General features: G+C 39.6%; 1 protein-coding gene across 9 annotated transcripts in view; it reads right to left on the reverse strand.

Moving 5' to 3' along the window:
- Positions 1-15577, reverse strand: part of CADPS (calcium dependent secretion activator) — a 470394-nt gene that overhangs the window by 59860 nt on the left and 394957 nt on the right. For 8 of the 9 annotated variants that reach the window (XM_011358441.1, XM_011358442.1, XM_011358440.1 and 5 more), the window contains 3 exons: positions 14485-14632; positions 7279-7353; positions 6304-6387 (listed from right to left, as the gene is read on the reverse strand). In XM_011358441.1, coding sequence (XP_011356743.1) covers positions 6304-6387; positions 7279-7353; positions 14485-14632 — 307 coding nt within the window. Of the gene's footprint in view, positions 1-6303; positions 6388-7278; positions 7354-8257; positions 8273-14484; positions 14633-15577 lie in introns of all 9 variants that reach the window. The other variant, XM_023529673.1, reaches the window with a different exon arrangement.

Consider the following 15577-nt stretch of genomic DNA (forward strand, 5'->3'; position numbering starts at 1 on the left):
GAGCATTGTGGGGCACGGTGTTTTTGTTGGTCCATGTGAACAAAACCCATTAGACAAAATAAAATTTGCCTTTGAATGACTGACTTATAACAGGTAGCCAGTCTCTCTGTGGCCTCTCTTAACTTCTCCAGCTGAATCAATTTTGATAATGTCCTCGAATAAACCCTTAAATTCCATAATCCTGGGCAAACTACTTCATGATCAGGCTCCTGACTAGCTCTTTAACCCCATCCCTGTCATTTTCCTTTTCCTGAATCACAATGAACTTCCAGTTCCCAAAATGTACTAGATCCTCTCTTTTCTCTGAGTCTTTGTACCTTAGAATACTCTTTGTTTTCCACTGTGCCAAGGGAAATTTTACTTATCCCTTAGGCTTCAGCTCAAATGTCATTTCCTTCATGGCCTCCCAAATGAGGTTGGGTTGCTTTGGGTTTTGGTCCCATTTCATTAGCTACTTCTTTCTCCAAATAATCGTCACACTTATAAATTATTTGATGAGAATATATCTCCCTCATGAGAATACACAATAAGTACATTGTCCCTCTTATTCATTGCTTAGCTCCTAGTTCCTAGCACATAATAAGTGCTCAATAAACATATGTTAAATGAAGAATGGACATGAAATTGAAGATTATCTGGAAAGCACAGAGGAAGTGGGGGAATTTTGAATGTCTATTCCTTCAGTTTTATTGCAAAACTGATTGCTGGGCAAACTACTTAGAAAATAATTTTTGCTGGAACAATGTGAGAAATGATGACTCTTTCCCATAGGAATGATATTAGTTAGTGAATAGTTCCTGGAAGAGTTACTAATTGACTTCATTTATGGGTTTCTGTGCCTTTATGGGAATAACACTCTGGTGATGATAAAGGAGTAAATCTAAGTCTTAGGAGCGGTGTGACTTTGGACACATTACCCAAGATCCCCCATCTGTAAAATGAGGATAATAATTTTATCTATTGCATAGGGTGATTGTGAGGATCAGATGAGAAAATACATGTAAATCACTTAGCACAGTGCCTGGCACATGGTATGTGTTCAATAAACATCAGCTATTACTACCATGGTTGGCACCTCCACTCTGCAATGTAGAAGCCAACTGACTTGAATCACACAAATTCAACATCTGATCACTTGATGATGTTATCCTCTGAGAGTGGCTCAAGACCTCTCTGTCTGTACCACCATCTCCAGCCCACACTCTAAAAAGCCATCTTTCCCATTCTGGGCAGTCCCCGAAGCCAAAGCAAAAATGGAATGCATTGGACACAACACTAACAAACTATTGTGAACACTCACCCCACTCTAAAATCTAAACTGCTTCCTGACCAAAATGTTCTGTGGACAGAAATGAATTTCTTTGATTCATTTCTGGCTTTTGACCACAGATGCATGACATCAAGAGCTCTGCACAAAAGTGGTCGATGGCTGCTGGTTGATCTAGGCTAACACCAGCCCTGGTTGTGGATTCTAGCAAGAAGAAACATGTTTACTTTGTTTCATTTCTAAGTGAGGCAAAACAAATAAAATGCTGGCAAAGGGAAAAAAGTATGAATGAGGGTAAGTTGAGACCTAGGAGATTGGACTATAATAGGGTTTGGGCCTCTGAGAACCCTAAAATGGGCTTTATGGTCCCTGTCCTGAGATGCTTCCATGTCATATTGTGACCATCTCAATATGGCGAACTCTAGGAAACTTCAGAGGATTCGATGTAATTGTTCTGGCGTCAGGGGCGGGGGTGGCCGCCTCTTACATCTTCACTCCTCCTTGGAGCCTCCAGGGTTTGGAGAAAGGGCGGACACTGATCTAGCTGGAGGGCTTAACCTTTCTGATCCTCAGTTTTATCATGTGCAGCAGAGTGTTCTTGAGATGGCATTGTTCAGAGGATTCACCAAGAAAAATCTATTTCAAGTACTTAGCCCTGTGCCAGGCACTTAGCAAGTGTTTAAAGAATAGGAGCTGTAGCTCTCATAGCTATTTTAGACTTCGGAATTCATCTAATATAACTGGCATCATAGTACACTGAAGGGAATTAAAAGCTAAGGTGTGGTCTTGTATGGTCACACAGCTCCTTGGTGAGGGGCAGAGCTGGGGTCCCATTCCATGTCTCCACTCTGGGCTGTCTTTTTTGCTGTACCCCACTGACTCTCAGGACTCGTTTACCTCAGCTGAGCTCCTCAGTACATCACCGTTCTCGAGTCTTCCACCTTTGCCTCTTCATGTGTCCACCTCCAACATTCGCACGATCCCTAAATCCTGCTCCTGTTACCTCCAAAATATCCTGTCAAAATTCCTCCTGCTTTCCTGCCTCATGGACCCTGTAGTTATTCTGTCCAGAAGATTCTCCCCTCCTCTTTACCCATGGCTGGCCCCTTTAAGTTTCAGCTCACACGTCTCCACCTCAGAAAGACTGTCCGCAACCATCCTAGCCCAAGTAACACCGTCTCGTACCTTCTCTTTCTCTCTTTCTAGTTTGTGGCCTGTACGACACTTCCCCTACTCTATAATTTTCTTTCCTTTTCATTGTCTGTCTTATTTCCTAAACGTAAGCTTACAAGGACAGAAAACATGTGCCCCTAGCACCTAGCACAATATATGACATACAGGTGCTCAGTAAATATATGTTGAATGGACAAACGAATGAATGAATGGATTCCAGAATCAGCATATTGGTTAACACCTGGATAGAACCAAGGAAAGGATTTTAACTTGCTGGGAGAGGCACCTGGGTACCTGCTTGTCCCCCATCTTGGCCTCCTAAAAGAACAGCGTGAAGCTACCTACAAATAGGGACTCTTGCAAACAGGCAACCCACACAAAAGCACATCTTGCAGGCAAGGGAAATGGGCGGATAGTTGCTAATTGCGACTTCCAACTGGGCTGATCTTTCCAAAGTTCCAAAGGCGCCTGCCTCCATAAATCCCAGGCTGCTACTGCTGCTGAGGCTGGGGAGGGAGGAGAGGAGGGGTGTGCTTGGGCGCCTCTCGGGCTGGCACGAAGAAGCCACATCTCATCCTCCCTCCTCCCCCCAGCTCCTCTCCAAGAGAGGAAGCAATGCAGATGGAGACGAGAAATAAATATTCCTGCCTGCTCTGTGCCACTGCAGACGTTTTCCAAAATGTCTGGCTTGGACCATGAAATCAAGCCCACCCAGGAAAGGAGGCGCTCAGCGGGAGAAAGAGGGGGAAAGGGTGGCATATTTGTCGATACTTGTCAGCTTTCTGGGGGGCAGAGCACATGGCTCATACTTGGCAGCCCTGCTGAGGTGGGGATGTGGTAAGTGCACAGTAATACTTGAAGAATTGAATCAGAAATGGGAGCAGAGTTAAGAAAATCCTGCCAGCATGTCAGCACTATCTCTATGCCTCTGTCCAGGGTCCCAGGACTCACGTGTGGTTCTCCTATCATTGACGGCAAGGCTCTTTCCGCAATACCTGCTATCTCTGCTCAACCCTTTACCTTCGCTCCACTCCAGGGTAATCAACACAACTGGGAAGACTTCTGCAGGAAGTCTTCAGAGGCCCTTTGAAATTTGGGCTGAAGCTCAGAATCCACGTGTGGAGATATTCCTGCCACCTCTAAGCACAGCTCGCGGGCTCCAACACTGGAATACCAGCAGGAGATGAGAACACAGGCTGCAAATGATAAGTGGGTGCTTTTGGCCTGGGGGTGGCCAAGTGTGTGGGAGAAGTGTCACTAAGGAAGGGAAGTTATAGGCCCAGCAACAGGCACTGAAGTGTTCTGCAGTGGCAGGGACTTCGCTAGGCATGCTGGGTGACTGCAAAATGTCTCAGAAAAGGGAGCTGAGAGGATGAGAATTTCAGCTTGAAAACTCCTGCACAGGCTGTGCTAGGTCTTCTTGGTTTCAGATACCGCCGTGAGAATCTCCTTGGTACTATGTCCTCGATATCACTGCCACTGGACCACCTTTCGCTAGTCCTCTTGGTAAGTCAGTAATTAGGATGGACTCTCAGTGGATTGAATTCTGCTCAGTAAATCACAGAGGAGCTTTCCTGGTTTTCACTGGTTCAAGTCCAATGCAGTAAAAATGGTTGCTCGAAATGAAGACTCAAAGAAAGTGATATCTTTTGTGGGTGTCAGGGAAATGTTTTCCAGAAATGTTGCATTTACTTCTGCCTCTTTTCACTATTTCCATGACTGCACTGAGAAATAAGATTATCTAATATTTCCCACTCATGTGCCCTGAATCCTTCTTTATGAATCTTCCCCACTCATTATTTGCCCATCTGCCTTCTAGTGCCAGGCAAGTGCCAGCTGAATCCCACTCTCTTCAGGAAGCTGTTCAGTGGTGGGGGAAAGCTGGCAAAGAAGACCTGGGTTCCTGTCACCACTCTGCCCATTGCTGTGTGACCTTAGACAAATTACTCCCCCTCTCTGGGCCTTGGTTTCTTTGTTTGTCAGAGAGTGGGTTGGACAGGTTCCCTTTCAGCTGTGACACATTACGGGTGGTTCTACAGAGTGAAATCGAATAGAATTCCTATTGTTACCAACCTCTTCGCACCCCATCTTTGCCAATAAATTCCAGGGACTGGGGTCATCGTACTCTCTGAGATCGAGTTCAATCCTCATACCTGGGAAGGTCAGAGCTGCATATCAGGACAAGGTGGACATGAAGATAAGTGGATGCTCTCTAGAATTGTTTCAAATGTTTTCTGTCTCCATTTCTCTTAGTTCTCAGGAAATCTAATGTATGGGTTAGGGAAGACCAAAGTAGGGCATATTTGGAAAGAACTTGTATGCATGTATGTCTACGATGTTTTATAATCATATTAGATATCTTTTATAAATAATAGCTGCCATTTATCGAGGCCTACTATGTGCTAGGACTATGCTAGGTTCTTTCGCTTATGTTATTATCCTCATGACAGATCATTATGGAAGACATTATTTACTCCCACTCCCACGCAACATCGGTAGTTGACTGTAATTAAAACACACAAGCAAAAAGCAAAATGAAATAACAGCACATTTCTCTAAAGCCAAAACTGAAACTAAAGCAAAACTTAGAGAAAATGAGGCTCAGAGAGGATGAGACACCTACTAAAGATCACACAGCTGGTTAATATTGCTAATGGGATTTGAACCCAATTTTATTGGATTTGAACCCAATTTTATTGGATTCCAAAGATGATGATGTGCTACCCCCTACTTTGTGCTGGGCCTTGTCTTGGCATTCAATGCCCTCCTAGGAAATTTTTCATACAGAAAGGCTATTTTAAAGACCCATAGATAATGGGTCCTAAATTGATGGCCCTTCTTACGGCATTGTCAGAGGAGAACGGCTGGTCTCAGAGCCAACAAGCATCCCGCCATCAAAAATGGCAAGAAAGCATGCAGCTGCAGTGCCCGCCTAACACAGGAAGGGTCGGAGAACCGGGCCCCAAAGCAGTCCTTTTACAATGACCATCTCCATTGATCACTTACCTCCAGAGAATTAGGCTGGCTTCTGCCCACCACTTAACTCAGTTCTATGGTCTTACCCAATCCTGGCACAGAATAAGAGCCTCTCAGAATTTGTACAGACTTGATCATCTGTGCCAGATGTGTCCCCAAGCCTAGGCGGGTCAGAATGAGCGAAACAGCCAGGAGGGAGATACAGGAAACTGGCAAATACATATCGGCTGTGGAGACCGCTGTGACTCAGCTCCAGCAGACTGCTGCTATGCACATACACAGGCCCAGTGCTGCTGACCATCCGCTTTATAAAGACAGTCCTAGAATACAGACTTCTCTGTGGCTTCTCCTGATTTTTAAATGTGGGCAATTCGGTTAAGAAAAGTGTACCTGACGCAGTGAGGACCAATTAAAACATATTTACAACCTCTATGTGACCTGTAGGCCTCCATTCGCAACCTGTAAAATTAATTTTCACCATTTACAGATGAGGAAATGGTGGCTCAGAAACATTAAATGATTTGCCTAAGATAGCTAAGTTGGGCTCAGGCCGGTAACTCTCTCTCAGGATACAAACAGAGAGAGACATGTGTGTGTGTGTGCATACATACATATACCTAAACACATAGTGTATATTCACAGATGAAACAGAAATGATTTTGGATTACTTGCTGTTACAAAATGTCCTGCTTATTCTCCTAGTGTTATTATATACTGGTAGTTGACTGCAATTAGCATTCGTATACAAATCAAAAAGAAACTGACACGACGGCATTTCTCCCCTATGCCAGCTCCTTGACATTTATGAGATAGTTTTAGTTTTAATATCCATTTGAATTATTCCAAATTTCCTTAATAAAAATAACATTGTAAAGCTCTTTACTTACGGTAAATGACAAAAAAGAAGAAAACAAAGTCCCTTCGTCATATCTGGATAATTTTGCCAGTACTCCTTCCAAGATAGTAACGAACTAGTAAAACAACAAAACAGAAAAAAATTATTATTTCAAACTATAATTGTTCACAACAAAGAGCAACACCTTCCGACCACATAAGACCAGCATTGAGCTCTCTGCTCATTTTTGCATTCTATTATTCGAATTCAGCCTTTGGGGAAAGGAATAGACTGCCTTTACATAGAAATATTTGACTTATCCGGCTTTCTCTTCATTATTATGTGATTGCAAATAGAGAGTGTTACAGAAGTGCAAAGTGACAAAATATTATTGAGTTGCATATAGCATGCGATAATATTAAATGCACTTTTGAAAATCCAAAACTGCGCAAAACCGTTTTTTTACGTTACATATTAGCACTACATTTAATCCAATCTATTTTTATTTGTATTTTATCAGTAATTTGGGGGAAACAGAAGTTTAGCACTGGCAAATATAAATGTCTTCCCATTCAACATTACTTAGTTAAAATTCTATAATTCATGAGGGTGACTGAAATAGCTTTATCTGACTTTTATGTTTTATTATGACTCTCACTGCATGTGAAACTAGAGAAAAGGGGGTTTTCATGATGGCAGAATTCCTTATTACCATTTAACTTTCTGTATTTAAAAATCTAACTTTGTCAGTGCTGAAAAACAAAACAAACATTTTCCGCATAACCTAGTGCAACGTTTGGGGACAAATTCTTATTAAGTTAACATATGCCACTTCATCAATTCATCTTCACACGGCTTGCAATCATCAGAAAAATCATTCGGAGCTGAGACTGGGTGATGTACAATCTTGTTTCCTGAGAAATATAAGTATCCAGCTCAACTTTTTAACGTGTTACATTTTAATGGAAATGCAGACATAACAAAGCAATGTTTGCAATGAAACATTTCACCTGAAGCTGAAGGTTACCTTTGCAACCAAGAGTGTTATCATTTCTTTAACAGTTTCTTCAATTAGTTCGTCTATTTTTGAATGGTATTGATGCTAAAGAACACAGAAAGACAAATATTAGCATGTTTAGAAGGTGATGGCATTGCATCCAGCAGTAATTTTTAGATAACGCAATTTATAAATAAAGCCTGGCCTGCAGACCCAGTTTATTTCCACAGCCCCAGAAGCAGCTTTAAGATTCTGACTTCAGGTCTTTGATGAAGAGAGATCCGAAGCACTTAAAAAAAATTACCGGGCCCATTGTTCCTCACCCAATGCTTTCAATGGCTTTGATATATGTAGAGATAGATCTACATTTGCAAATAGCTTGATACATTTACAGATAGCTTGCATGGATAGCTTAACGGCCTAGCAGTGTGTTGATTTGGGTCTTACAAAGCAAGATACCACAATAATTTAATACGGGGGATAAAAAATTATCTTCGGAAACTGGTGCCCCCACCGGTTTGTAGCTTAGGAGGTAGAATCCTTCCAAAGGAAATTCGACCAATACGCTGTGAATGATTTGGCAGAAACTGCTCCAAGACCTTCGGATATTTTGCTTCAGAGCCCCCCACTTCTATCTTAAGGTGCTGACTCAGCGCTGAGGCAAATGTCTCTTTCTGAACCCTTGTGGCTGCCACTCATTTTCTCCACTGATGGATTAGCAGATCCAGGTTAACAACCTCTACTGAGACTGCTGCTAAGTTTTTCAATTTCTCTAACTGCTGCTGTCGGTTATTAAATTTAAATAGTAATGCGAAAACAAACCCCCACACAAACAAAAATCTGCTGTAAATGCCAGGAAAAAAGAAAAACCGATTTCAACAGAAAATACTGTATGCCAGCTCCTTGACATTTATTAGATCATTTTAGTACCCATTTGAATTATTCCATATTTCCTTAATAAAAAATAACAATGCAAAACATTGCTATTTGGAAAGGAGAATGCACTTACCCACTCTTTAGCAAACTTTCAGAAGGATGATTAATTAGGAATGAAAAAAAAGGAACAGTGCAAATAAAAATTAGGACAAAAGGATACATGAGAAAATAAAAATTAAACAAACCATCGAAAAAGATATGAAAACATACAGAAATAATAAGCCATAGTAATATGGTTTAATATTCTGATAACTGGCAATCGGAATTATTGAAAGTGAGCAAAAGGATGTGAATTAGGTTTAATTCATTTAAAGTCATAGGAAAGTTTTGTTTGTAATTGGAAGGTCTAGATAAAGTCCCAGCACAAAGCTGATAAGTCATGTTGCCTAAGAAAATATAGTTTGGTTTTTTCATCTGTAAAAAAACAGACAATACTACTACCCAGAACCAATGGGGGAGGGGAGAAGCCAGAACAAATTAGTGATTTTACAGGGTATGAGGCAGACCCTGTATAAAGATATTTAGCAGGTTGGTTTTTATTATCATTATCGTTGTTGTTGTTGTTGCTGCTGCTGTTCTTAATAAATTAGGGCCAAGTCCTGTCCCGGCATTCTGTTTTCAGACTCATTGATCTGTTTTGAAGATCAAGTAAGGGTCTGGATGTGAAAATATTTTGTCAACTTATGACTGTAATTTCAATATTATAAAGTAGAAGATAAGGGTAGGGAGAGATGGTCTTCTTGCTCAGTCGTGTCATTTTAGTTTTCTTTTAGTTGATAAGAGGGAAAACAAGAAAGCAAATGGCCCATGTTGTATAGTCCTGATAAACAGAACCCATGTTGGCTCTAATGCTAACTTCACAAAAGGATTTACTAGTAAGTGGCATAAACCTGAAGCTAAATGCAAAAACTATCTGCAGAATTCTGTGCTAGAAATACAAAGAAAGATGTCAGAGCAAAGGAATTCAGGAATATTGACAGGGCTCCAAATTCATTTTTAGGTCTTGAGATAAGATCCAGAATCACATGCTTACTTTCCCTCCTCATGTGACTGCCTCCCTCTGCTAGATTTTCTTTGGATTGCTATAAATGATTCACATTTATTAAATTAATTATGAGATTTAACTAACTGAGAAAAGTTAGTCGTAGGAAAAATAATACAATGTGAAATATTAAACGAGGGGCTTTGAACCAAGCAAAGAGCATCATTGAAAATAAAAATGTTCTCTTGAAAAACTTGGCTGAAATGGCAAACAGAGCCAAGAGCAAGTGTTCTCTATGCTTCAACTAAGGAAGAGTTAGGCAAGATTCGGTCTGAGGAGTTAATAACGTCATTCTTTCTCAAAGGGCGAACAAGCTTTCTCTTCAGAAATGGGGGAATCTCACACCTTTTCATTCTCTAAGGAATCCAAACTAAAGTATATAGATAGGGACATGGTGGTTTACGAGAACCTCTTCTCACTTTCAATTTTTCTGTGCCAAACTTGGCCCTGACTTCTCTCCAGGTACTCCCACTATCTCTCTCTTTCACTCTACATGAATATTTTGATATCTACTCCTACACATTTCTTTTATTCTGCTTGTGAAAAAAAATGTTTTGATATGATCGTTTGGACTCTTCCAGTGGAAACTTGAGCATGTCAATCTCTGTTGGTCTATTTCCTCATCTCTGCAGTAAGGTTAGAATTATCTCTGTTATGAATATAGAAATCATATTCACCTAACAAAGTAGTGAAACAATGCATGAAAACATGGTTTCGGAACATTTTGCTATACAGCAGTATTACAACTACTAAAACTAATGATTAACATGGTGGTTACATGTGTGTATGCATTCTCTAAACTCATCTAAAATCTATATACTTTATTGTATGCAAATTATAATCTCAATTAAATAAAACATACTTTGAGAGAGGTAGTAGGGCAGGGTAATATCTACTATGCTTATCATGCAGTAAAGGGGTACCTAACAAAGCAGTCTCCCCATTCCTATATAAGTAATTACAAAATACATGGATTCTTTTTACCAGATTCACTCAAGACTTATTGACTGTCTTGCTTTTCTGGAGCAAGAGTGAGTACTCTCCCTTTACTCTGCTCTTTCTTGGGAAGTAAATTGTTCCATGGAGATGTGAAGCTCCATGAAGAGATATAAGTTCTATTGGGGCCTCTTTTAATTAACATCCACTCAACTAAGATTATCTTGTCACAAAATTTCTTGCAGTCGGATGAATTATCCAATTCTACCTGCATCCCAATATGAGTACAAAGAGGGATCCTTCCTGTTTTTGCATTTTCCATTCCCTTCTGCTGGTCTTCGTGGGTTGGCTTGATGATGATGATAATAATAATACCTCTAAGTTATATTCTGGGTCACTAGCTCATAATGATAGCAAGGGAACTACTAATCTTTGATGGCATGGAGAGTTTGGGGAGTTTACTTTTGCTTCTAACAAGCTAAGTTGCTGCAAATTCACAATCACTTTGTGAAAAATCATTCCACTTGACTTCCTGTGCTGCACATTTTGCCTTGTCATGAAACAGATTGTGTGTATGTTGTCTTTCTGTTAAGACCATCTGACCTTGGAAATGAGAAGAAAACACACTAGACCAAGTGAGAAACTATTTAATACACAATTTCCTCTCTATTGGTGCCTTACAAATTTTAATGAAAAAAATAAATATTTAAGATGGAAAAGTATGGTTAACAAATGTTTCAACAGCTGCCTTTAGATGGTACTTTACCCCAGTGATGAAATTCGTGAAGTGATCTTAAAATTGGAGGATATCGTATCACCTGGCCAAAATCTAGTCTAAAACACACTGAGGGCATTGGAATCCAGGTGGAAGCAGGTATTAGTAACTAGATCTATAATATGAGCTTAATATCAAATACTCACAAAGGGAAAACTACAAAAAAAATTAGACTTCTATCTATTCTCCCAGTTTTAGGATATTTTCCAGCCACCTTCGGCCAATCTCATTTGAACGATTCAGCTTTACTTCGTAGATAAATATCATCATTCTACAACGTAAGAAGAGGTAAGAAGAGACCATTTGCATGAGACTTCCCATTGGAGTTCTACTAAAGGTCACAGCCACAGAGCAAGATCCCTCAGAGAACTTGCTATTTCTCATTATATATCTCCAACTGGGGTCTTTAGTTCAGCCTAACAAAGTTCACAGGTCCTCTGAAATTGTATAGAAAAAAATGTGTGAAAGCATTTTTTCCCTGGGAAAGGGCTCCATAAATTGCATTGGATTTTCACTTGGGGTCTATGACAATACTCCTCACCACTCTCCCCAAATCCAAGTTCACAAAAAAGTTAAGATCAGAGCGACTTGGCTTGTTTGGAAGAATTATTTAGCTTTCTGACCAGGTATGTGGGAGTTCTTTAAACACAACTGTGTCAATCTGAAAAGGGGCATTAAAAACTACTGAGGGGAAAGGGAGGCCAGTCCTAGTGTAAAAACCCTTCTCACCTTAGAATGGTATTATCCTTGTGAAATTCAGTTAAAATAGACATCTCTAGAAGCCCCAAGGGGTAATAGATAAATTGGACTTCACGAAACATAAACGAACTTTTGTGCTTTAAAGAATTACTATCAGAAAAGGAAAAAGACAACCTACAGAATGCGAGAAAATTATATAAATCATAATGGTCTAGCAGCCAGAATATATCAAGAACTCTCATAACTAAATAATAGAAGGACAACCCAATTTTAAAAATGAGCAAATAATTTGAATAGACATTTCTTCAAAGAATATATACAAATGGCGAATAAGCACATGAAAAAGATGGCCAACATCACTGCAAATCAAAACCACAGTGAGACTCCACCAGGATGGCTATAATTGAGAAAAGCAGTTAGTAAGTATTGGCTAAGATGTGGAGAAATAACATTTCTCACATTAATGATGGGAATATAAATGGTATAGCCACTTGGAAAAACAGTTTGGTAGTTCTTCGAAAAAAGTTATACATAGAGTGACCATATGATCAGAAATTTCATTCCTAGGTATATATCCAAGAGAGCATAGGTCCACATGAAAACTTGTACACAATATTTATGATATTCATGGCAGCATAACTCATAGTAGCTAAAAAGTTGAAACAACTCAAATGTCCATTAACTGATAAACAAAAGTGGTATATACATATATAGAATATTATTTAGCTATGGAAAGGAACGAAGTATTGATACATGCAACAACATGGATGGACCTTGAAAGCATTGTGCTGCGTGGAAGGTATTGGTTACAAAAGGCCACATAATAGTATATTCCATTTACATGAACTGCTCAAATAGTCAGGTCCTTAGAAATAGAAAATAGAGCGGTAGTTACTTGGGGCTGAGGAAGGAGGGTTGGGAAATTACTACTAATGGGTCTGTGTTTCTTTTTAGGGTGATAAAAATATCCTACAATTGATTGTGGTGATGGTTGTACAACTTAGTGAAGATACTAAAATTTATTGAATCGTATACTTTAAAAGAGTGAATTCTATGGTATGTGAATTAGATCTCCATGGGGGAAAAACAAAGAAAGACGCTCCAAGGGAGAAACAAATCAGGAAGAATAGGATTCTTAAAATCACCCAAGATTCTTAGAGATCGTTCATAGTAGGGTTTTGAAAGTGAAAGTGGGCTCTGTGAAGCATAAGCGACTGTTTAGAGTCCCCTAGAGAAGTGGCAGTATGTGGGTGATGGGTAGTGTAGAAATACAGAAATGGAGAGGAACATGGTAGCCTGGGCTCTGGGCCCCCTTTTCCTTGGTCCTCTGCCCTCTGCTTAATCCACAGCAGCTCTAACTTTATCTGTTTCACATTCTGGCTTTGGTAAGGTCTGAAGAACTGATTCTGCAACTAAAAACAGCCTAAATAAAACTAGAATTGTGCTATCATTTTACAGATGAAGAAAACTAGGTCTAAAGAGACTGAGTGAGTGACTTGACCAGTTCCAGTTTGCAGCAAAGCTAGGGTAAGATACCCAACCTAAGCCTTTCTCAGGATGCTGTCCTTTGTGCCTGAGTGCTTCTCCTTAAATCATTTTTGGATACTGAGCTTCCAGACCAGTGATTCTCAAAGTGTGGTCTCCAGACCAGCTAGCTTCATCAGTATCAGGCAACTTGTCAGATGGCAAATTCTTGGGCCACGCCCTAGACTTATCGGAAACTCTTGGGGTGAGACCCAACAATCTGGGTTTTAAGAAGCTCTCTCGATAGGTCTGATGCACACTGAAATTTGAGAACCATTGCTCCAGAACATTCACATGCAGCAAATGCAGCTGGGAAAGAGAACCCCTTGCATTTGACCCTAGTGCCAGGATCATAGCCCCCTGAGGAAAAGTCCCCAATGAGAAAAACAGTCAGGAGCAGAGGCTGAAAGGTGTGGCTGAGGAAGCTGATTTGGAGGGGAAAGAAGGTTAAAGATGATCTTGCCAGGAAGAGAATACAACCAACCTACATTTAAAAAAGGAAGGTGCTGAAAGAGAAAATAAATAACGAAGAAGGAACAAATATAATTTAGTAAAAATTCTGAGCATGTAGGGCTGGTATCGAAAGATCTGATTTAGGAGCAATTTATGCCAATTGGCAACAACATGAGAGTTGCCAGAAATGTTTCTGAATTAATTCTAAATTGGTATATGAATATCTAGCTGGCTTAAGGCCATCAGAGAAAAATGATCATGATAGTCTTTAATCAAGCCCAAGTTGCTGTTTCTTTCTCCTTTACATTTTAAATACCACTTTGGAATTGGAAACGTAGCGAAGGACTAAACTTTTGGTCAGGAAAGATTCACAATTGAGTCAATTTGAGGAGAATTAAAGTCTGAGATTTCTTAGAAATTCAGAACCTACTGCTGAAGACTGGATAGCAGGGCGATCTTACACAGAAGATAGCTTGATGCAAAAAGTGAGCTCTCCTGCTATCCAGATGTTCAAAGTGATAAAATGCACTTCAAATGTGAAAATGACTTGCATTCTGGCAAAGAGATCTGTTGGAGATACCAGCCTAATAAATAAGATCATCAAACATCATTTGACTTAAAGGAACTTTACGGCCACCTCGACTCCAGGCAAAAATCACTTCCAAGTGACTGGCATGCTCATTAGCACATGCCTTAGACATTTACTTAACAAATAGATACCAAACATTCATCTGTGGCTTAATCCGCAATGTTAGAGTATATTTCTCAAACTAGCATACTAGTATAGATAGAAGGAAATTGTGAAGTTTTCTTCTACATGATCAATGGCAGGGTGGGGAAAAAAAATCTGTATTTTTTTTTTTTTTTTTACCTCTTGGCCCATTTCCATGCTGCAAAGTTTTGTTGATTGAGCTTTGGCATCAACCATAACATTAAACATGGTGCATATTGACTGTGGGACTCGAAAATCTGTTGATCGACTGGTTTTTTGCAGCTTAACTTCAAATGCAATCCTGGTTCTATTAAAACAAAGTAGGAAAAGACCAATTCAGCATTCAGATGGCAGCAGGTGGAGGAGACATTTTCTGAGAGGTCAGTGAAAAAGAAAATTGAAGGCTGTAATCAGTTTCAACCGACAATGACTTCACATGTGTTCTTTTTAAAATGACTTTCCCGATTAAGGAAGGACTATTCAGGGAGACAGCCACGTAAACCCTTCCTTTCTCAGCAGTACATGGAACACCTGTAGCTCGGCATATTTCTGTCTATAATTTACATGCTATGGAGAACCCTAATTGTAGGAGAATGAATGAATTAACAAAAACCCAATTACAGCATTATAGCATATGTAAGTTCTCTCACATTGGCAACTGCCTACCTTGAATCACTTCATTAAAAAACCAAAAAACAAAAAAGCAGTTTCCAATCTTCAAAATCTCATGGTGGGGAAAAATCTTAAATGACAGTTATTGTTTTTATTTTTTTCTTTCTGGTTTTGAAAGAGACGAAAGTAAAAAAAAAAATCCAACGAGCTTATTATATTGCTTTAACGACTAAAAAAATAAGATGGCTACGTTTGGGGAGGACAGTGAAATTATGGAGAAGTGGGAACAGGGAACTTCCACTGTATTTCTTTGTGTGTTTTGCAACGTCAATGTATTGTTTTGTAATCAGAATATATTATTTCTATAAATAAAAATGTCATAATATACTTACCAATTCAAGAATTGTGTAATTATGGAAACTTAATGTGACAAAATTCTGACTTAGGTAAAATTATGATCCTAGCACCGTACTAATAGTTCATGGGAAAAACCCAGTTCAACATGGCCAGCTGGTAATACAGGTGTGAGATCTAATCCTTGATATCAGCATTGTAAAGGGGACCGGTTATATTTTAAACGATTATAGAGAAGTGGGTCACATCATCACATGTCTTTGAAAAAAAGCACCTGGTTAGTAAG

Source organism: Pteropus vampyrus, unplaced genomic scaffold, assembly GCF_000151845.1.
Source record: "Pteropus vampyrus isolate Shadow unplaced genomic scaffold, Pvam_2.0 Scaffold41, whole genome shotgun sequence".
Classification (NCBI taxonomy): domain Eukaryota; kingdom Metazoa; phylum Chordata; class Mammalia; order Chiroptera; family Pteropodidae; genus Pteropus; species Pteropus vampyrus.